At 42.5% G+C, this 23,014-nt stretch overlaps 1 protein-coding gene across 3 annotated transcripts in view; it reads right to left on the bottom strand.

Moving 5' to 3' along the window:
• Positions 1–1,055: 1,055 nt before the first annotated feature.
• kif1aa (kinesin family member 1Aa) overlaps positions 1,056–23,014 on the bottom strand; it is a 64,164-nt gene continuing 42,205 nt past the window's right edge. The window contains exons 28-50 of one of the 3 annotated variants that reach the window (XM_024258980.2): positions 20,981–21,099; positions 20,800–20,906; positions 20,594–20,723; positions 19,548–19,710; positions 18,398–18,488; positions 18,205–18,323; positions 18,066–18,121; positions 15,648–15,756; positions 15,496–15,562; positions 15,333–15,417; positions 15,157–15,262; positions 10,988–11,014; positions 8,328–8,442; positions 8,110–8,243; positions 7,957–8,018; positions 7,741–7,886; positions 6,330–6,518; positions 6,166–6,237; positions 5,974–6,095; positions 4,831–4,962; positions 4,561–4,753; positions 4,372–4,490; positions 1,056–3,198 (exon numbers count right to left, since the gene is read on the bottom strand). In XM_024258980.2, the coding sequence (XP_024114748.1) occupies positions 3,156–3,198; positions 4,372–4,490; positions 4,561–4,753; positions 4,831–4,962; positions 5,974–6,095; positions 6,166–6,237; positions 6,330–6,518; positions 7,741–7,886; positions 7,957–8,018; positions 8,110–8,243; positions 8,328–8,442; positions 10,988–11,014; positions 15,157–15,262; positions 15,333–15,417; positions 15,496–15,562; positions 15,648–15,756; positions 18,066–18,121; positions 18,205–18,323; positions 18,398–18,488; positions 19,548–19,710; positions 20,594–20,723; positions 20,800–20,906; positions 20,981–21,099 (2,506 nt within the window). In that variant the 3' untranslated portion in view covers positions 1,056–3,155. Of the gene's footprint in view, positions 3,199–4,371; positions 4,491–4,560; positions 4,754–4,830; positions 4,963–5,973; positions 6,096–6,165; positions 6,238–6,329; positions 6,519–7,740; positions 7,887–7,956; positions 8,019–8,109; positions 8,244–8,327; positions 8,443–9,497; positions 9,522–10,987; positions 11,015–15,156; positions 15,263–15,332; positions 15,418–15,495; positions 15,563–15,647; positions 15,757–18,065; positions 18,122–18,204; positions 18,324–18,397; positions 18,489–19,547; positions 19,711–20,593; positions 20,724–20,799; positions 20,907–20,980; positions 21,100–23,014 lie in introns of all 3 variants that reach the window. The other 2 variants (XM_024258981.2, XM_024258984.2) reach the window with 2 other exon arrangements.

The following is a 23,014-nucleotide window of genomic DNA, read 5'->3' as shown; positions in this document are numbered from 1 at the left end:
CACTGATTTATATTTATGAGACTATGAATATTTTGATAGATTTAAGTGACCTACTGCTGTTTTGTATAAATAAAACATAAACTTATAGTAAAAAAAAAAAATTAAATAAATAAAAGATTTTTCCAAAATATGAAATAGTTTATAACTTTTCACATGACTTCCATTCATAATAAATTACCGTGTCATCAGCATAGAAGATTATTACAAGTTCACTAAATTTGGATATAGCTAAGATAAATGTGAACTTATGAGCATGTTACTGCTACAACATTTGATGCTTAAAAATCCACATATGTGCTTTTGTCTCTGTTCAGTGATCTTTGATAACCTTAACACACCCCTCACCACACATCTGAATGCTGCAAATGTAGTAGTAGAAATGTTACTTTCTAGTGATTTAAAAAAAAAAAAAGTGATGTTTATGGTGGATTTCAGCCAGAAATGTGTCGTTTTAACTTACTATGATTAAATCAGAGCTAATTGAAACCCTTGATGCATTTTTTGAAACATAAAGTGCACCTAAAATCCTTGAATTTGTTAAAAAAATAGAAAATCTGCTGTATAATCCGATGGACCTTAATTCTGCTCGTGCTTGCTTACGCTTACCTCCAATTGATTTTCTAGGAACAAAAAACTGTCCAAATGTTTTAGTTCAATGATTGACTTCAATAAAGTGAGTTTATTTTCTGTTTTTTTTACTTTACAACTGTCTAAATTCTTCCATTACAGTTACTAATTAAAATTAAAAACGTGTTAATTTTGTTTAACTAAAGAGTTACAACAGAGAGGTAAAGAGCCACATGTGGCTCCAGAGCTGCAGGTTGCAGAGCCGAATAGTATACTCGTAGTACAGTTTTTACTAAGGTCTGCCTCTCTAAAAGAATATTCTTACTGCTACTAGCAAATCTACAACATAGAGTTATATTTTTTTCAATTTAAATGTTTTAAATTTGTGTTGTGTATAAAATCTGTCAATAATATTTGAAGTATTTTGTCTTAGATGCATCCAACTTTCCCCCCAAAAAGAATTAAATAAAACTCAAAACACACACTTCTTTGTGTTGCATAAGTTCCATGTTTATTTAGTATATGACAATGTGTTTAGTGTACACAAACATCTGACACTAAACTCCAACACTCAGACACAGACTGAACTACTTCCCATTTTAGTTTGTAAATGGGTGAAACGTTATAGTACACTGTTCACAGCACTCAGGTTTATATACACTGCCAGTTATCTGAAGGAAAAGAACTGAGATGCACAGATGCAGAACAGAGATGTGGAAGCACAGACGTGTCAGTCAGAACTGTATCAGAATCATGTAGAGTGTTTTGTGTAGACTGCTGGAGCGTGACAGTAAGGGAAGAGGATGGTGTAAAGGAGGGACAGGAACACAGCATGAAAGGAGCAGAACTCTGTACATGATATAAATGAGCCAAACTCCTCCACCAGCAGGTCATTGTAGTTCCTCTAGTCTCCACGCGGTTCTCCTCACACGATCCATTCTACAATCATCAAGGAACCAGGACAGAATCCAGAAGCTATTGGAGTAGAACCAGTCTTTTCAGAAACAGTACATTCAGTGTGAGTCTTTCTAGAAGTGCAGCAACAGAACTTTGGTCGGTTCAAACGTGATGCAGATGAAAACATGAGGAACCCCCCCCCCCCCACACACACACACACAGAGTAATGATGTTAAGCTGGATGAAAGGTTTCTACCATGACGGTTGGATGTTGATGTGATCTTGTGTTTACAGCTAGAACAATTAAAAACAATACTTAACCTCCTTCAAAGAAACACTATGACTTGAGTGTAGAAATGTTGAACTGGATTTACTTCAAACATTCTCCAGGATACCAGCTAACAGGAGCGTTTTCAGAATGACAAACACCTGGTGATCCACTTCACTGCTTTACAACAGGCTGTAAATCCGGGGTTGTGGCCAAGCATGCTCTCTAGGCTGGATGACCTGAGACAAGCTCATCCGTCTCACTCACCGCTGATGACCTGCTTTCAGGTTCCTGCTCAGAACACAGAACAAGACAGAACCCTGTTTCTGGTGTGGTGGGGCTCCTCCAGGTAATAAGATGTTACAGGATTTATTTGTACTTCTGAAGACAATATATGTGTTATTGAAATTGATTCTTGTTTCATGACTTAAACATTTGTCCAAGTTAAACCTCATATTCAAACATGCAGATGATGAGAAAAAGGACTAGAAGAGTGATGAACAGATGAGAAGAACTGGAGTTTTTCAGCAAGAAGGATGCAGACAAGAAGCATATAGTGCAGAGGCAGAGTGTGCAGTTAGTTTGAAAAGAGAGGCACTGCAATCTATGAATCTCCACCAGTGTCTCTTGAAGAGACTGTCTCATAATGAGGGATGGAAAGAACAGACTTCAATTTCTGCTTCAACAAGCACATCTCCGTCTAATGATGTCTGGTATTGTTCTGTGAAGGTTTGTTGGATCCAAAGAGGGACTAAGAAGATTGCAGCCGTGGTCCTTAACACAGTTTTCAACATTTTTGTCAGGAGCATTCTCAGCGTGGGGACAGGCCTGTCCTTTTCAAACATCTAAGGAACCTATTTAAAAGTGCAGAGTGCAGAAATTGCACTGTACTACGTTCTACTATAGAAATATAAATGTCTTTGTAAATCAATACATGCAGAAATAAATAACTTACAAATCTGAATAGATCACATTTTAAAACAAAGCATGGGAGAGATTCATGAGTGATGTTTGTGTAATAATCCTCTGGAAACCCGCTTAAACACTGAATGAATGGATGGACGAGGACGCCGTGTTTCTGATGTAGAAGTCCTTTTGGTAAAGATACGTACATATCACTGCTGTATTTTTAAGGAGTAAATGCATAAGGCCTGATGTGTCACTAACAACAACTACAGTTAAGATGAACACAAATGGAGTTGTAGAAACTGCTGCCCCTCCCTCCGTTTTTGCTAGTGGTCCAGAAAGAATGAACGTCTGTACAGCAGAGGGGCGGAGCTTGTTCACACAGACAGACTGCGAGCGCTGAGAGAGCCTAACATGAAACATGGAGTGGACACTAAATGGTGAGGAGACATGACGGTTGGGTAGAGCGGTGGCGGCTGACAGGGCTCAGCACGTTGTCGTTCCATTAATCGTTCTTTCACATCCTCATCTGCCCGGCTCTTCTTCTTGACAGCTTTGACCTGAGAGGCAGAGGTCAGAAGTTTATCAGCCTGTTTTTACTAAAGGTTCACATTGGAGGTGGAAGAGCCGCGTAAGAAGCGCTGCGGAGCAGAGTGCACGCAGCCTCCGCTCTGTCCTGCAAACCACACCAGACGCACATTTTACCGCGATATTCGACAGGCGCTTCTGTTAGAGCTTTTTTTTTTTTGGCATCATAGCCTAAAAATGTTACCCCATGTTTCTGCTAAGAAGAAGCAAGTCACAGGATTCCTACAAGTTTCTGAAATGTAAGACTTTTTAAGACCTTTTTGAGATGATGCATGTCAAAAATTAAGACCAATTTATCAGACTATTTCCCATTTCATTGTTTATTTCCTGTTCTATTAATTAAAATATTCCCATTTTTAAAAATTGAAATATTAGGAAATAACAAATTACATTTTTTGACCAAAACAGTCGCTTCTTATCTTGTTGTTTGTGGTCTGTGCTGTGATGCTTTAGAGCTCTTCTTTTTTAACCAAACAGAGGTGGGTAATCAGCACATTCGTGCATAGCAACTGGCTTTCCCAACGTTTATTTACATCATCTGATCAAAATAATCTCAGTAAAAAAAAAAAACCTTTTGACATGAAATGTGAAACAGGGAAATTTCAAGCAGCATAATTTTTTAAGGTTCAGGTATCAAAATTCAAGACATTCAAGGCTTTTAAAGGTATTATTTCCAAATTCATTGTTTTTCAAGACTTTATAAGACCATGCAAGAACCCTGAAGTTAGTAGGCCTGAACTTCTTTAATTTATCTGTTGTTGAGACACACAGAGAGAGAAGTGTGTGTGTGTCTGTTTTGTGTTTTTGTTGTGATTGTATGTTCATTTTCATCTCTACAGTCTGTTAAAATACAAAAACATGATCGAATTTGTCAATCTTGGTGTTTTATTGTGAACAATTGGTTTTATTTTGAAAATAAACTGGATTTTCTCATGTATCTTGATGTAACTTCCTTTCAGAATCGACACTCGCGCACAAAATAGGCAGAAGCTGAAACAATGCGTTGCACGGTGCGAGCCTTCCACGGAGGACCGTGGCGCTCCGTGCCTGGTGTGAACTACACCAAGGGTTAACAAGGGCGCCAGGAAACGGCCTCCGTTCCTCGGCACTTCCGCGTCCGGTTTGAACAAGGCGTAACGACTCACCTGATAGTTCCAGCAAGGAGAGGGTTGAAAGCGTACAACCAGTCGTGCATCTCCTTGTCGTTAGCAGCTTGGAGCAGAATCCCGCGATGCTCCGTGCACACGGCGAACGTGTTTGGAGTCTGTTCAGAGAAGCATGACAGCTTGTTGTTCTGAGACAAAGCTTTTTGAAAGTGTCAGTGGAGCACCAACCTTTAGCATGGCCTGCTGGTCCTCGCTGTACTCCACCTGAGCCGACGACAGGTTGAGGATAGCACGCTCCACGGTGTCTCTTTCTGAGTTGTAGATGTAGACGTACGGCCGCCGCACAGCCACGAAACGCTTCACCCATCCGTTGGTGTGTGGCTCCAGGAAATGTAAGTACCCTTTCTTTGACACGATGGGGCTGAAAGAAAGAGTCCTGCTCCGTGACCATCAGGCAGGATACAATGCAAAGGGACAGGACTTTTGCTGGAGACGGACCTGACTCGGATCTCCTGGATGTCAGGGACAAATCTGCGGGTCGCAGGCCGGGCGTCAGAGCCACCGTTGACAGATGCCTTGGCCTCTGCTGCCCCCTGCTGTGTGTCAGCGCGGGGACGGGGCGTGGGCAGCCTGTAAAACAGAGCGTGGTTAGAGGAGCTCAAATGCCTAGCGGAGGTGAAAACCTGCAGAGAGCAATAATCAGGGCCGGCCCTGGGCATCGGGGATCTAAGCGGCTGCCTAGGGTGCCATCTGGTGGAGGGGCGCAAATTGCAGTGATTATGCATTATTTTTTTTATTTTTTATTTTTTTTGTTAAACAGTTTGACGCACCAGTTATTTCATGTCAAAATAAAAAAAAACCTTAAATAAAACAACACAAAAGTTTGATGTAATCAATAACTCTGCAGTGCAGCGAGGGGCGTGGGGTTGTCACTGTTGGTGCTTCTTTAAAACTTTGAACAGGACGAGGAGGAAACACGGCCTCAAAGCAGAGGTTAGTTCATTCATCTTCTTGTTCGCTTCTTCTCTTTCGGGGTTGCGGGGGTGCCGGAGCCTAACCTGGCTGCTGACGGGCGAAGGCGGGGTTCATCCTGGACAGGTCTCCAGTCTGTCTCAGGGCCTCAATCAGACACACATTCACTCTCACATTCACACCTAGGGGCAATTCAGAGTCACCAATTAACCTATGAAGCATGTTTTTGGGCGGTGGAAACCCACACATGCACGGGGAGAACATTCAAACTCCACACAGAAAGGTCCCAAATCCCCCAGCCGGGATTCGAACCGGGAACTTCTTGCTGTGAGGCAAGAGCGCTAACCACTGCACCACCGTGCAGCCCAGCAGAGGTTAGTCTGTTTTACAAATAGAAAATTGCTTGGTAATTCACTCCTCGCTGCATTTTGGTCAAAAAAGACAAATTTGACTGGAGATCTAGTGGGTTTTTTTCTCCAACACCTCTAACAGATCAAAACCCCCTAATTTCCAATATCGGTGGTGCAGTCAGTTAGCGTGCATGATTTCAAACGCAGAGTTGCCCGATCAAGCTCCAGCTCAGACAATCTAAAAATTGACGAGGGGTGCCAAATTCGTTTTTCGCCTAGAGCGCCGTGCAGCCCAGGGCGGGGCCTGATAAAAATGAACCTGAGATCAGCGTTGATGTAGCTGCCTTCAACCAGCGAAGGACACGTCGAGGAGGGTGTGATTGTGTCGAGGGCGTAGGTGGACGGGGAGTCTTTCAGCACGGTGACAGACATCTCAGAGATCTGTCAAACAGACACATGCTGGGTCGTCTGGGCAGAAACCAGACTTTCAGCAGACATTTTAGATACATACTTTGCTTTCGCTGGCGCTGACACACACATGGCTGTACTCTCTGTTGAAGGAGTGGGTGAGCAGCCGCAAACACTGCAGCAGAACCAGAGAAAACAGAGATGCATGTAACTGCAGACTGCTGGAGTCACACTGAACAGATTTGTTGAGGAGGAATGGTGGAGGACCTTAGCAGCCAGTTCCCTCTGCCTCTCTGTAGTGATTTCCGAGCTGCAGCCGGCCTCCTGATCCACCTCACTGGGCTTTGGAGACTCACACAGATCCTCTGACGCACCACACTGAAGAGACTCCTGACCCATCAGCATGGAGGACTCCAGCTTCTCCCTCAGAAGAAGGTAATGTTTGGTCTTCTCCACCTGAGAGGAGGAGGAACACGTCACTGTCTACCAGAACCAGATTACTGACAACTGCTCAGAAAAATAAGTCCTTAAAATTACACAAATTTATAGTATTTTTTGATACTTCAATAAATATCTTAAGATTTAAAATGATATAAAAATGCAAAAGTCTCCCAAAGGTCCCTGAGTGAAGTCGTTTTTGAACTGAGGAGGACAAGATCTGAAGAGATGATTAGGACTTGGAATAGCTTAGACTAGAGAGTAACACTTAAGGTGTTTTCTTATGAACATCTCCTCAGTGGTTAATTATCATAATTCAGTGTAACTGGAGCATGCTAGTGTTCAGTCAGCAAGGTCAACTAGGCCCATATGGTGTAAAGGTGGGCAGAAAATGTGGCCCCCAAAGGGTTTGTTCACAGTTTCTGTGGTGTCCCCACCTGTGTTTGCCCACATTGACTTAAGTGGACACTCAGTGGATTAGCTCGCTACACTAATCTGCTGCTCGGTGGACAGGGTAGCGCACTAACTCGAAACAGTGGAGCTCGCTACAGAGGAGTTCGCTAGCTTGACAAAGAGGAGCTCACTAACTCGTACAGAGGAGCTTGCTAACTCTGATTTTTAAATTCTCTGCTTCGCTGGAAATGTTAACGAGTCTGAATCGTTTTTACTGATTCATGAAGAATCTTTACATCCCTACTGAAGTGTATGGGGTCAAATCAGGATCAGCTTAAAGTCAATGAAAAACAAGACTGAATATTTGAAAGCATTTTTTTAATTCAGAGTTTTTGAGTTCTCGCTGCTGAGCTGATCCTAATTTTACATGGAGGCGGGGCTTTGAGCTCATTAGGTTTAGGTACCTGTAGCCGATGAGCTCAAAGCACCGCCTCCATGTAAATTTAGACTTCAATTATTGAAACTGAACAGAGAACTGAAAGAAAACAGGGAAACATGAAAAAAAGCAAAATTGAAAGTACAAATCAATACTTATTCTTAAAATTGGGAGCAGTTTAGTTTTTTTAATTAAAGTTTCAAATTTACTTTTTTTTCTAATTTTTAATCTACGTTTTTATTCACTTTAAGCTGATCCTGATTTGACCCCATAGAAGAGTGACTTTTTCCTCCGTTACTACTGCATGAGTGTGTTTGTGTTCTCCAGAGACTTTTGGGGGTTTTAATATGTTCTTGAGATTCTTTGGGAGAGTCATGGTTCAGTTTCCTGTTTCTACAGAAAATGTCTCACATCTTGGAGAAGACTGAGCTTCTCCAGTTCCCACTGGTGGTCCAGAATGAGGCTGTCACTTCGGGGCCTCCAGCCAGCCAAGTTCTCCTCCCCGCGGACGTAGGCCACAGAGGTGTCCAGCACCCGCCTCCGTCTCCTCTGCATTCCTGATGGGAGAAGGAGAGTTGTTTGTAGAAACGTCTTTGGCCTCATGGAGAATTGTTGTGTGATTCCTACCTGGGCTCCCAGCATCTGCCAGGTAACACAGGCTGACCTCATAAACCCCAGTTACACGGTTTCTACACAAAAACAAACAAAAGTGAACATATTTGTCTGTTTGCAAAAGAAAGTGCATGTGTGTACATAAACAGCCTGCGTCTCCAGACTCACCCGTCTGCTGCTCTGAGGCTTCCTGTACCAAAAAGGTTGCGGATTGAGCGAGTGGCTGAGAGCTTAGTGTCTCGAGAGTAGAAGACCATGCAGATATCTTTGGTTAGCACGGCTGGCTGCGTGCAGTTCTCCATCTGCAGTTGATAAAAGAGGAGGGATTTAACACACATCTGATACTGTGTGAGCCACTTCTGCCCCAAACAGTCTGAGCTCTCTACCTCCAGATAGGCTGACAGGGTCATGTAGATCTTCTCTCCATATGGGGTGACTCGGTTTAATAGTAGGGAATTGTGCATGGAGCTATCCCAGGCAGCTTCAAAGCGGTAGAACGTCCTGGGGTGGTCCAGGAGATGAAAAGGAAAGAATCAGAGTCAGAAATCTGAGCTTTAGGCTTTTAAAAGTCTGTGCAGAAAATTTCAATGCTAAAAGTTGAATTTGCTAAATGTTTAAACATCACAAACACTAGCCCTATACGGTTGTTTTGCATGCAACAGGATATGATAGTGCAGAAAACACCACAGAAGCAAAGAAAGCAAAATGAGTGTGAGCAGAGAGAATGGAGCAGTGAGTGAGAGGAGGAAACGTGGAGTATGGGGTCAAATCAGGATCAGCTTAAAGTGAATGAAAGACAAGACTCAACATTTGAGAGCACTTTTAAACTCAAAAATACATATTGAAAACTTAAGGGAATTATTGAAAATTGGAAAAAATAAACTGAACATTTGAAAAAAAATATTGAAAATTTGAGAAAAAAAAAGTAAATTTGAAACTTGAGTTAAAAAAAACAAAAATTATTCCCAATTTAAAAAATAAATGTTATTTGTACTTTTAACTTTTCCTTTTTTTGTTTCTCATTCTTTGCTTTCAGTTCTCTGTTCAGTTTCAATTCAGAGTTTCTGAGTTTTCACTGCTAAGCTGATCCTAATTGTACTTGGAGGCGGGGCTTTGAGCTCATTAGGTTCAGATCTGAGTAGCCAATGAGCTCAAAGCCCCGCCTCCATGTAAAATTACGATCAGCTCAGCAGCGAAAACCCAAAAAACTCTGAATTGAGACTGAAAACAGACTGGCGACCTGTCCAGGTGAAATCCCCTGCCTTCGCCCATCAGGGTTAGGCTCCAGCACCCCGCGACCCCGGAAGGGACAAAGCAGCCAATAAGATGAATGAATGAAACTGAAAGCGAACAGGGAAAAACAAAAACAGGAAAAGTTGAGAGGAAACAAATAGACATTTATTTTTTAAATTAGGAAGTTTTAGGTTTTTTAAATTCAAGTTTAAATTGACTTTTTCAATTTTTATTGAGTTTAAAACTGCTCTCAACTTTTCCTTCTTGTTTTTCATTCACTTTGAGCTGACCCTGATTTGACCGCAGACAGGACAGTGAAATACCTATCATCTACTTCCCAGGAGAGGCTGTGACAGGAAAGAAATGAGCAGAAGAACAGAGAGTGAGAATCAGGAAGTGCGGCGTGTCGATGTGATGGTCTTCCATCCTCCCGATCTGCCCCACCGCCCTGCCCCGCCCACCAGGGTCAGAAACAGAACTCTGCTCCTCCAACAGAGCCGCGCTGCAGCTGGGATCTCCTCCATACTTTAATGCACACATTTTCCCGCGCCCCTTGAGAAGATATAATCACTCACTGAAAGCAGCTATTATGCTGGCCCGGAGCCCGGTTCTGCCTTCAATCCCTACAAGATCATCCAAGCAAGAACTGTAAAAGAAACTAGTGTTTCTAAGGCCATAAAAGCCGGCTGAATGGGCTCTTCATGAGGTTCAGATGTTCAGCCCACTGGGCTTGCACTAAGCTGACCTTGTGGTAAAATGATCACGGTGTCACCCCGGAGACGCCAAACACCCCAGAAAGCTCCCTGAAAGTGTGATGGGAGCCGGCTCTCTCTGCCAGTTCCAAAACCTTTCCCACTTGCAGGCATACTCACTGTTTCCAAACCTGTTTGCTTACACAACAAAGAAGCAATTTCCTCTTAGTGCCACTCCAACATGTGCTTTTATGCGTTTTACTGCCTCCGAACAGCACAGAGGCCAGCACTGAAGTCATGCTGCTGGTGGAACATGTGAGGAACCATTTCTTTCTGGCAGAAACGCTGGCAGAGTCGCTCAGAGGTAAACGCAAAAAATATTCACAACATTGCAGTGATTCTGGAAACCGAGCTACTGGTGAGGTAATGGTGCAACGGATTACACTTTAATAGCTGCATTTGAGTGTGGTGCCAGAGCGGTTACAGTAAACTATGTCATCCATCAAACAACTATTGTGTAATAGAAGGTGAAGGCTTCCAGTTGTAATCTCCAGCTGTGGTGCTCTGAATCTGAGCAACAAAATCATTTCCATGCCATCAAAATACAGCCTTCTTGCTGAGTAATGAAAGACTGTTTTCATTCGTTAGTAAACATTTAGGCTCACTTCTTTTATTGTGTTCTGCTATGAATGGAATTCTACCGCCCCCTACTGGCAGCTTGTAAAATATGTGTTTGCTGCTGAACATCTGACCTCTTTGAGGCCTTTAAATGTCATTTGAAATGTGATGCTGATTAGGAATTCAGCTTTTCTAATACAAACTGTGCGGCTAAAGAAATCATTTAACACAAACTTTTCTGCTTTTCTACATGAATTGTTTTTGACTCCAGCAGATGAAGCGTCAGTAGAGCAGGCTTGATCCAAGTCTAGTACACAGCTGACATGAAGTGAAGCAGAGCCATGCAGATCCTGTCCAAAGACACGTCTGGACATGCTGCAGCACACCCCCCCACACAACACAGGCTGCACAGCAAAGACGATGAATGAATGCAGGCAAAGGATGGCAGGAAGCAGAGAGTGTGCAACAAAAATACATGAAGAGAAAGGCAAATAATAATATACCTAGGCATGTCCGAATCAAGAAATTGCCTGCGGAAGCAAAATTCAACATAAAAAAATGAAAAAAACACTGTGTTAGTGGACTGCAAGGAGAAAGATGTTAGCATTCATAGATATACTTTGATGTTTGTGTCAGTGGGAATGATAGAAGACAACACTGGAGAGATGCTCTGACTTTCAACTGGAATCTAAAGCACTAAGACCTGAAGAGGAGAAGAATTCTGCTCCACAAACACTGGTGAGACTCTTCATTGGTTAGGAAAATGTTCAGTACTTTTAAAAATGTAGATGAGGTTAGGAAGGGAATATTTTAGAATCCATCTACACTATATTAGCAGCAGGACTTCATGAGAAATTGTTCTGAGTTGTGGGCGGGACTGTTGATGCAGAGTAAGCCTCCACTGATATCCCATCATCCCTTTAACATGCTCTCCCAGTAGCTTACAGCCCCTCACAACCACAGCCCAACATTAGCAGTTCAATAAAAATGTTGAGCATCATCATTTCTGTCCAGTCGTACAGTTCTGATCCAGATTCCAGGTCAGGACAAAGATGTTCATGGATTTATTTGTCTGACAGTGGATGACCAGAATGGGGCGGAGCAGACAGACATTGGTCTGCCCATCACATTTTCAAATTGAATTTTCGTCTGCTCCCGATTCACAACAGTTTGACTACAGACATTCTCAGAAATACAATTCCAGTCTTAACTTTCTTCTGTCAGGATCAAAGTGCTGCACGGATTTGTCAAAAACACCCTTTTCATTGGACTGTTCTAATGGTTGAAGCTGGGCTTCATCTGACAAGCTCTCAACCTCTGGATGCATGTGTTCATGTGTTCACATATTCAGAGGTTTCCAGGCTCTTTCATCTCTAACATGATAAATCATCAGCGGTCTGAAAGGCCTCACTCAGTCGATTGTAAGCACACAAGGCCTCTTTGTCAAGCAGTAATTCATACTCCACTTCACTCATTGCAAAGCATAGAAATACAAACAATGTTTTGTTCTGCTCACAATCAGCAGCATTTCCCGTCAGGAGTCACCACTGTGAATCAGCTTTCACTGATTCAAACAGGTGGTTTTGGTAGAGAGTTTTACACCAGATGTCTTTCCTTCCTAACACAACTCGGTGTTTCATCCAGGCTGGGGACCGGCACTGGGAGACCCAGACTTGTGGCTCTTCGTGGCTACATATTGTGTGTAGGGTCTAGCCTAAGAACTCACAAAGTGCCTTTACTTATTCCTGCCCAAAAGAGTTCCTTTCATCATAACTTTAGGCTGTTGAGGACTTCAATGACTGAATCTGCAGTTCGTGCTTGTCTTTGTAAAGCCACGATGGTGTCACTGGTGAATTGGGTTAACATGGAATGGTTTGACATTTAAAGCTAACACAAAGGAGTTAGTAATGTTATCCAAAAACATCTTTATGCTCATCCCTCCACATTTCATTCTCTCCTAACTGTCTTCAATCCATTACAACAACAAAAAGGTCTGGATGCTTTTTTGTCATTAAAAACAACCAAAACTGTTTTCTTCTCTATAGTTGACTAATTAGAAAAAATCTAAATCTAAAAATCTAAAATGAGGCACAGATGTTGTTTCATCAGAGTGTACTGAGCAGAACAGCCTGCTGTAGATGTACCCCCCCCCCCCCCACACACACACACAGGAAAACCTAAGGTCTAAAATGAAATTTTCAGGGTTTTATTGGTTGAAGTGTTTATTTTCTTTCATGTCAAGTGTTGATGGAGATGTGCAGTAGCTACCAGTGCATGTACACAAACCTCTAAAGCAGAAGTCGTTTGTGTGTCTGACATGCAAGTGTGTACTGAGAAAAGATGAAAGCAATGAAATGATAAAACACAGTACATTGCATGATTGTTGGTATGGATAGTTAAATGATAAATGGCTGAACATGAGGCGAACGTGTACGTTTCTGGTTAGAGGGTGTAACCATGACAACACCATGAAGACAGTGCAGTAACAAACACTGTGAAGTGTACCATGCACCTGCAGCAATGCATGACACATGCAGGAGAGCTCAGCCAGCATGGATGAGTCTATATGCTGGTGGAAGCAGCTGTCAGGCCTTTACACATCATCTGCTTCTCTCTGTTGAAAGGGAGGAACTGCTACACACACACATGCAGTCTGAACACGGCTCATTACGGACCTTTTGAAATGATATAATACGATACTTATTACAATAGTAAATCATACATAGTGACTGCACTACAGGCTATCAGTAATGACAATATCCTCCTGATCTATGGATGAGTGAGCCTCACAGGTGAGTTAGTATCATGGTCATGGAAGAATCTCTCAACGTTTCAGGAAGAAACTCTATAAATTACAACTTAATTTAAACAAAAGAAAATAACTTCCTATCTACAGTTAAACTTCTGTACTAAATATTGTCTTTGCTTGCAACATTTTATTAATTTCTTCTATTAATAAATAATAATAATAATAATAAATAACTTTGAAACAGCTTGTTTTTCTACAGTGAAACACAACAAAATGTAAAAAATACAATGTTTTGACTGAGGTTACATTAACCATATTAGTTCACATTAAACAATTTAATTTATTCAACTGAACACCTTTAAAACTTTAGGAGTAAAATGAATAAGGTTTAAACCTTTTAACTAATAATAAATCATATATATATTTAGGGCTGTCAGATTTGTCGCGTTAAAAACACATTAATCTGACACGTGCTTGACGCCGACAATTTTTTTGATGCATTAATCGCATATTTTCTCATACGTGCCTTTCCATACCGCGCGCGGGTGTCCCCCCCTTCAACTCACCGGCTGCTCTCACTAGATCACGGGCGGGTCTCCAACCACCGAGCTGCGAGCTAAAACCGGCCGGCGCTAGGACCTGGAGAGCTCCTGCACCCTAACCCGGCTCCGGTTCGCGTCCAGTACCACGTCTGGTGGTACCGGCTCGCGTCCGGCGCCGCGTCCCGAGAGCTGCGGACCCCCGACGTTCCGAACAGCAAGCTCACCGGGGGACGTTTTAAATGTTCTGGAGGTTTAAGCGTGATCCAGCCCCAGCATAGCGGTCTGTCTGCCGGCATATTCATGGCGTGAGCTCCGCTGGACACGTCGCTGCATCGAGCTGCAGCCAGAGAACGCGGCGGCAGTAACAGACTGTCAAACTATCCACAGTGTATCCCGCTTTTCTCAGTCTTTAATGTTTTAAAAAACAAAAGTTCATTGGAAATGATAAATCTCTATTTCATTTATTACTGTAGTTCAGCAGAGGAGGAAAAGATTTGGTCCTGACAAAAAATGAACATGAAAGTGTTATGGAAATTTTATTTTTGATGTTTTTTTATTTTATTTTACTGAACGTTGATTGAAGTTTTGAATTTAAAATGCCCTTCACTTGGGCTTTTGTTAGGCATTTTATGTTACAGCCTTTTATTGTTAAGAAAGTTTATCTCAATACAATGTTACAAAATAAAGTATTTCTGATGAAAACTATTAATGTTGTCATTCTTGTTTTCATAATTAATGTAGAACTGTTAAATTCCACGAAGCACACATTTTTTTCCCCAAAAAAAGGCCTCATATTAATTTGCGATTAATCGTGAGTTAACTCTGGAAATGCGATTAATCGCAATTAAAGATTTTAATCGCCTGACAGCTCTAATATATATATATATATATACATACATATATTTTTTCAAATTTATAATGTTTGTTTTCACATTTTTTTCAGTTACAATGTCTTTTTGTCAAGTTTACAATCTGTTTTTTCGTTCAAGCTGATCCAAAATGACCCCAATGGGGTCAAAATGTCAAAATGGGGTAACAGGACAGACGGATTCAAACTGCCTTCTCCTGGCTGACCACTCAGAGCTTGGTCCATGTGCCATGCACTGTTTGACCCTGGAGAACCCACAGGGTCCACTTGTCTGCTGTTTTAATTTATTTGACCTTGTTATCGTTTTAGTTTCTTTTATCTATTCTTTTCATTTTATTTCTTTATTGTCATTTTTGGCTGCTATAAGTTGCTGTTACTCAAAACAAACAAACCAAACAAATGAACTGTAAGGCCCAGAAGAGAGTTCATGTCGGGTTCTTCAGGGCTAGAAACAGCGCTCCCATCAAACACACGTAAGGTTTTTCCATGTGGAATCAGAAGTGCTGCACACACCTGTCATCGTGTACGGGCTTGACGTATCCAGCAGACAGGATGTTCAGAGACAGAATGTTGGGGTCCATGATGGTCTCGTCAGCTTCAGGGGAGTTACGCAGACGCCCTGGAAACCAGAAAGAGCTGCTCTGGTAAATGTTCACCTCGCCGCTTTAGAAGATTTACACCTGACTTACCCACAACCAGCTCCCGCACATCCTTCCACTCCACATCCCCTCCAGATTCATGAACTATGGTCACAGCCACTCTCCTCTGGAGGCCCTGCAGAGCAAACGCAGTGAACTGAAATGTCACACCAGTGGACATGTGTTCTGAATCTGCAGTGAGAGACCTCCTCACCTGGTGCAGCAGGAATGTGCCGTGGCACGGCATGCCTTGTCTGTGGTCCACCACAGCTGGGATGTAGCTAAAGGAGATCAGCACCACTAATGTCTCAACACGCTCTCAGATCGCTGCCTCATGCGTGGCGTCATGATGACACAGATACTCACTCTCCGGTCGCCTCAAGCTCGCAGATCTCAAAGAACACCATCAGATCATACTTGCAGTGGCACGGCCCCGCCTGGGGACGAGCCATCGCCTTCAGCTTGGTGGCAGGAACTGTGCGAGCAAACACAACAGGGAGGGTCATTCATGAAGGTGCAGCAGACTGACAGCAGGCAGGAGGTTCACAGCAACAACCACTACCCACCACAGGAAAGAGGGAGGGAGGGAGAGAGGAATCAGCAGCTGGACGCCCAACACCACTGGTTTATGCAACTTTAAAGCCACATTTGAAAAGTAAATGTCATCAGATTCATTTAGAATGACATGTTTGTAAAGACAGACCACCTTTAAAAGACGTCTGGAGCAAAAAGACAAAACCAACAAAGAAGCACCGGATCTCCACATGCATGAAGACCAGGAGCACAAGATGCTCAACCTGTGCTAACGAAAGATGTGAAAATCTCCCTTTGACCTGGGGCTGGGCGATAGGGAACTTTCATTTCACAATATCCTTCTTTCATATCAGACGATAACGATATCTATCACAATATAAACCAAGTAACTATATTTGTCAGAGGTGAACGCTCTGTGGCTCATAAGAGAAATGACATTTTACACAGAAACAGCAGAGGCGTTTTACTATTGCTATTACTATTTTTCTGGTTAGTGCGGTAAGTGAAGCAGTTTCATCCCACAGTTCTGACAGGATTCAATTTAAAAATCACTGCATGTTCTGCTGTTTTATCAGCCAAACTAAATGCTGCACTGGTGAAATGACCGCGGGGCTGAGGTGGTGTGTCCCGGCAGAGGAGGAGATGACAAAATAAATTCACCAAAAGAAGAGCTCAAGAACATAACTAATTAGAATCAAGCATTTCCTTACCATGTGGTGACTAACCCTCTAACTTTTAGACACAATCCGAATCCTTCCCTTCTCTCTTCCCCTTTATTTAAAGGGGGAGTTTAAGTCCAAGTGTGTCCAGGAAATTTATTTTTTTTAACTCCGACCCTCCAAGCAGAGGAATATAAAGTCTAAATGAAGGGGAAGGGAGAAGGAAGAATTTGGATTGGGTCTAACTCGCTAAAGAGGAGAAAACGCTCGCAACAGTTTTTCCGACCCTTCAAAATAAAAGTCTTTCATGATACTCATTTCATATAAAAAAAAAGTTCTATCACGATAATTATTGTTATCGTTTTACTGCCCAGCCCTACTTTGACCTCTTGTTTTTCTTAACTTATGCTTTCAAAAGAAATCTGGAGTTTAGAGGCTGAGAACTCAAAGTAAAAACACATGCAGCTCAGGAAGAAACGGCGAAGAGAGCTAAAGCTTTAGTCCCATCTGTCCTTACGAGTGTTTGTGGGTGAACCTGTATGGGGCACGCAGGTGACTAGGGCTGCCACGATTAGTCGACTAATAAAATAATGGTTTGTGGCAGCAGCACAGGTGACCCACACCAAATATCAAGGTCATGGACCGCTCGGGGTGAAAATGCTCATGTACATTTTTATCCAGCAGCAAGCTGTGGGCGTCAGGTCTAGTGAACACTTAAACCACATGTAAGGGCCGTGAGCCTCCACAGGCCCGGACAAGCCAAAACACTGCAGCACCTGTACAGGTGAATGGGACAAAAGCTTCATCTGCAGTTTGCTGTCTCTAATTTCTACTGCATTACAGCCAGCGCTGTGATAAACAACAGTTTGATTTGATCATGTAGCCTCATCATTAGCATTAACATAATTATTCTTCAAGACTTCAGTCAAAGAAAGGCTCTGTTAGGAGTTCAAGAGAAGGAAGTGCCAGGAGAATTCAGCAGGAAGGTCAACGGCACCGCAGAGAGCCAATCCAACAGCAGAATCCAGACCCAGAAATACTCTTCCTTATATCAGGGATCTTCATCTTAACAAACGTCTGTAGTTTTTCATGCATTGATGAGTGACTTGAACCTCGGACTATGTGGCTCCCGAGACCATGAACTAGAATGTTCCTGAAGATCTTAGGTTCTTCAGAGACAAATTAACTTGGTTTACAATGATAGCCTGATATAAGAAAAAGACGTCCTGTGCAGGATTCTTTTGGATTTGATGACAAAAACCAACCCGGCATCTGAGCTCTAATAACTGAGCGTATATTGATGGGCGGAGCCGGCAGCTGAGCTCGCTCATGTGCTTCCAGAAGGAAGGAAGCAGCCAAGCCAGCCGCGGACAGAGCGTGTCCTGACAGCGAGTCCACAAGTGCCCCATTGAACACATCTGGGACCAGGTGTCGGATCAGCTCCAGTGACTTCTCCCGGTCCGAAGAGTCCTCAGAGTCCACTGCTCACAGCCAACAACATGAAGCTGAGATGACATGACTGCCAGCAAGAACAGCAAAAGGTGCAACGGCAGAACAGCACAGGTGAAGCCGAGCAGTAAAAGAGGATCACCTGGTTTGGACAGAGGCATCACTTGTGGGAACTGTCTTCTACACGGACGGAGCGGACTGCAACAAAACCAAAACGGATTCCAGTCACAAAACACAGCAACATTTTCATTTTTGACCTTGAGTAAGTAAGTAGAGTGTACCTCATGACGTCTTTACAAAGAGGAAGGAAAGGCTGTTTCTGGTAGTGACCGAACACTTCAAACACAACCGGCTGAGTCTTGATGTAATCCACAAAGGACTTCGTAACTTCAACAGCAATCTATACAAACAGATGTTTTTATTAAGTTGAACCAAAGAAAACATCTTCTCTTGATCTATACTTCCGGTTCTCACATTCTGCACATGATAGAAGCCAAGAGGCGGGCCACGGCCCGTGTTCTTCAGGGGTTCTGTCGAGAAGGCCTCATCGTGGCGGTGGATGAAACTGCAATAAGACGTGCAATGAAGTCAAAGTCAGTAGAAGTGGAGCTTCAGACGGTCATTCTTAAAGACCCCGTGATAATTTTTTAAATAAAAAAAAACATTCCTAGTAGTGTTTTAATTATGAGTATGAAGTTTGTAACCAAAATCCCACAACCTAAATGTCTTAAAAAAAACATTTTTCATGTTGATCTGAAGGCTCTGTTTCCTAAATCTCCTCTGAGGGGGCGTGGCTTTTGGAGCCCCTGATCCCCCCTGTCTGATTATGATAGCTCTGTGTCTCTCTAGCATAAATCTTCCCTCTGCTACATAAAAACATCCATCAATCTGGGTAATGTCCAGCCGTATGGTTCTGATCCGGATGTCAGCTGGACGAGGAAGTGAAGATCTTCATGGACAGAACTTCCTCCAAAATCCTGATTCTTTCTCCTTCCAGTTCACCAAAGACTCTTTTAGCTAATTCTCCAATGTTTATTGACTGTGATCAATACATTCAATCATTGGTTTCTCAGAGTTCTTGATAAAATAATCAAAGCTAACATCAAAATGCTCTTTCATTGATTTACAATCCTTTCCAACTGCGGTCAAATGAGCCGCCGTTCACATTTCCGTGGTCACATCAAGAAGCTCCGTGGAGTCTGGTGGAGATTTTCCAGCGTTCTCAGTCCTGCTACCGTAAGTATTGGATGAAACTCACACCAAAAATCCAGTGATGCTGATTTGACCACAGAAATGTGAACGGCGGCTCATTTGACTGCAGTCAATGTGAAGATACCATCTTCTCTTCTCCAGAACCTGAACTAGACACTAGGAACAGATGAGGGTTTAGTGCATGTGCAGCAGAGCTGTTGATGGAAAGAAGATCATTCATTCAAACAGAGTCTGTCCAAGACAGTTTGGTTGATTTAAAAGGAGAAATACTCAGAAATGTAAAACTAAATGATTTCTGATTACATTTGTTCTCTTTCAGAAGAAAAATGACACACAGACATGATAAAAACTCTAAAAACAGGATTTCCATCAGAGGGAGACTTGAAAGATCTGTTCTGAACAAAGGACTTACTTGAACTGACAGAAGATGTCTGCATACTCTGCAGAGATGCTGGAGGCCTGCAGAACGGTCACCCGGAAGGTAAAAACGTCACCAATCCTCAGGTGCTCCAGAGTTGCTTCTGACGCTCCATCCGGACCTGCCTTCAGTGGGTTCTCCTGCTCGTCTGAACCAGCTGAAAACCAGAAAAACGTGAAGAAGAAAGCCTTTGCTTCTGACAAAGCACGGCCCATTTACAGGAACAGCTTCTACCTGGCATGTCATGTATTCAGTCCTCCAAACTCGAATCCATCATGAGTGTTTCCACTCATTACATGACTCTGAGCCACGTCTACTCAGCCAGTAACAGACAGATGATCCGACCAGGGGTGGGCAAACTATATCCGGCCCATTAAACTATTCAATCTTGCCATCTAAAATAAATTACATTGATAATCCTAAATATTGTTTGATTTGTTGTTTTCCTGAAGTTCATGTGTAATTTTAGAGTGGGATGGGCAAAAATGCCTGATCATTCCAACAGGACATGAACGCAGCATTTCTTTGAGTTTGTGATTTTCTCTGAGAAAATATCAACCCATTATTGCTGCAGCTGGCACTAAAATGAGAACAAAGTCACAGTTTTGAAATAAAAACTCCAAAATGTTATTTTAAAATACAATTGCAAGAGAAAGTATGTGAACCCTTTGGGAGTACCTCCATTTCTGTACAAAATGGACACATGATTGTGTTTTTTTTAATGAGATGACAGAGAAAAGCATTGCCAGCTTATATCACACCAACTTATGTTTTTATGTTTTTGTCGAACACAATCATGTGTCCAGTTTATGCATAAAACCAAGTCATTCCAAAGTGTTTACATATTTTCTCCTGCAATCAAAATCAGCACGTCTTTCCACAAATTTCATGTTAGTTCTTTCTCTTATAAGGTGGATTACCAAAAACACACCAGACGTTTGATCATGGTTCGGTCCATCTGTCAAATTTTAGAACCCTTTGTGGCCCACAAATCAAAACATTGCCCCCCCGAACTAGACTCTGAAGTACTCGACATGTACCTGTGTTGTTGTTGACCTCATCAGCTGATGGCCCCATTTCTGCATTTTGTCCCTCCCCCTCAACGATGCGAAGCTCCTCCTGGGAGATCCCTGCATGGGACAGTCCGGCGCTGCAGGACTCTGACTGGAACTACAGTTGCAGATTGTCAAACGGGTAAACATGAAGTAGTTCAAGTTCATTCGTCTCGTGTTTGAATGACATCTACCCTCTCATACTGCTGATCTTCAAATGAGATTTTGGCAGTGCCTGACTGCCTCACCCCGGAGCCATAATCCGGAGCTTCTTCATCAGCTGGAGGAAAACACAGAGAACCTTCATCTCACTTTCTCCAGAAGTCCCACCCAGCGGATTCATGACAACAGCAGTGGAGCAAAGTGCAGTCTCACCTGATATGGCCTGGACCGCCACTCGTAAGAAGCCTTTCACCTCTCCTCTCTCACTGACGATGGCAACGCGGTGGACCAGAGGAACTGGGTACAGCAGGTTACTCAGATAAACAAAAGCCCTGACAGGGAGCAGAGACAGGACAGCGTCACAACCAGAGAAGCTGACAACAGAACACAGAGACAACAGAACACTGAGCTGCAAAGCAACCAAACAAAAGCTCTTGCGACGGCCATGGGAGCCCTTTACTTTTGCTGTACACAGGGTTCAAAAACCATCCATAAATCATTAAAGAATCAAGACAAGCATGGGTTGCATGCAAGACTTTTGGACTGTACCAATGAGGCCTTGGTGAGGCTGAGGAGCATGTGTGTGAGGGGAGCTAAAACTTCCAATCAGAGGAGTGGAGCCGCTCAGTGACTGTGTGTACCTGCATCTCCAGTGTGCCTCATCATCTGAATGCTACAAACACTTGAGGCACTCTGCATTACAGCTGCAAACGCTTTAACGTGTACTGTACACAGACTGCATATGTCCTCAGAATGAATATGTGCTGATTTTGGCTCCATGCAGTCCTTCTCTGTGAAAAAGGCCTGATCTTATGGTGGAAGACTTTGCTTCCTACAAGCCAGACAGGGTTCATACTATGAGTGCTGAGGGAAGAGACTCACGACAAGATTGGTGAGGTGAAGATAAGGCATGCTCAGGACATAAATGTGAATGAAAATCAACCTGCTGACTCCAAAGCAAACGGAACAGAAATGACCAAACGAAACATGGCTCAGCTGAAATCAAAGTTGCTAACAGCTTTAGAGAAACAGAATGACACCAAAAACTAACAAATGACACAACAGAGTAAATAAATCAAAGTGCACCTCTAGTGCCAAACAGGGGATTTGGACAAAAACGGGGAACCAGTTCATAATCAGACGTGTTGAAGGTAAAAATGAAAGGACATGTGCTCTGGCATGCCTAAACGAGACCGCTGCAGCAGAAACCAGCTCTTTCATCGGGAGATTTGGGCTCTTCCTTCAGTGTCAAAGGTTCCCAGAACATTCCACTGCTAAAGCAGGTTTATATCCCCAGACAGCAGCCATGTGACATTCATAGAACACCCTGACTTCAAAATGAACTGCATTTAACTGGAAAATGTTTTAGTTTTAATGAAAAGTTAACATGAAAAATTCATCACATGTATAATAAAATTGAAAAGAAAACTGTTATTCCATCAGATTCGCCTTGACCAGTCTGATGACTAAACGTGGTAAAGTAATGTAAGGCACTTCTCATTATCTTAGGTACTAAAAGGCTTCATGTGTTCAGTAACCATCACCTCCCAGTAGATCTAGAAGTGTGTGGTTCTGTTTCCACAGCAGTGGGTTCTGGATGGAGATGTCCTAAAGTTTACATCCAGCCTGTCCCAGCTCATTCACAGATATACACTACTAAATCTCAAACAGGCACAGATTGTTTGTGATTTATGAAAGTATATTTATTCTCCAAATCATCGGAGTGTCAGATCAGTTGAGTGGGAACATCTGTGACTTCTGTTCTTCTGACTGCGAAGTAATACAGCGCAGATTCAAAGACTTGCTTGTCCAGCTGTTGTCATTTTAATTTGTGTATGTCTAAATTGCATTTTTTTTAATTTTGTAATTTTTTTACAAATTTATTTTACAAATCAAGAATTACACATGCACACATCCAAAGTCATGCATAAATCAAGAATTACGCACGCACAACTCAAGGATACACACGCACAATTCCTAAATCAAGAATTAAGCGTGCATAGATCAGGGTGATCCTTATTTCTCTCCACATTTCTCTGAACTGCTAACTGAGTTCTGTTCTAGTTTGAACATGGATAGGTTCTTTCATTACTGTAGAAACTTTGATAATAAATAGTCAGAACCTGTCTTAAAAAGGTGAAAGTATTTCCTGAACACACATCTAAACCTGCTTATTAACCCTTTAACACTTGAGATCCAGTGTTTGTGTTCCTTGATTTACTGTAACTTGACGAGCCGCTTTTCTCC

This window comes from Oryzias melastigma, linkage group LG4 (genome assembly GCF_002922805.2).
Source record: "Oryzias melastigma strain HK-1 linkage group LG4, ASM292280v2, whole genome shotgun sequence".
Classification (NCBI taxonomy): Eukaryota; Metazoa; Chordata; class Actinopteri; order Beloniformes; family Adrianichthyidae; genus Oryzias; species Oryzias melastigma.
This window is presented reverse-complemented; position numbering and strand designations above follow the sequence as displayed.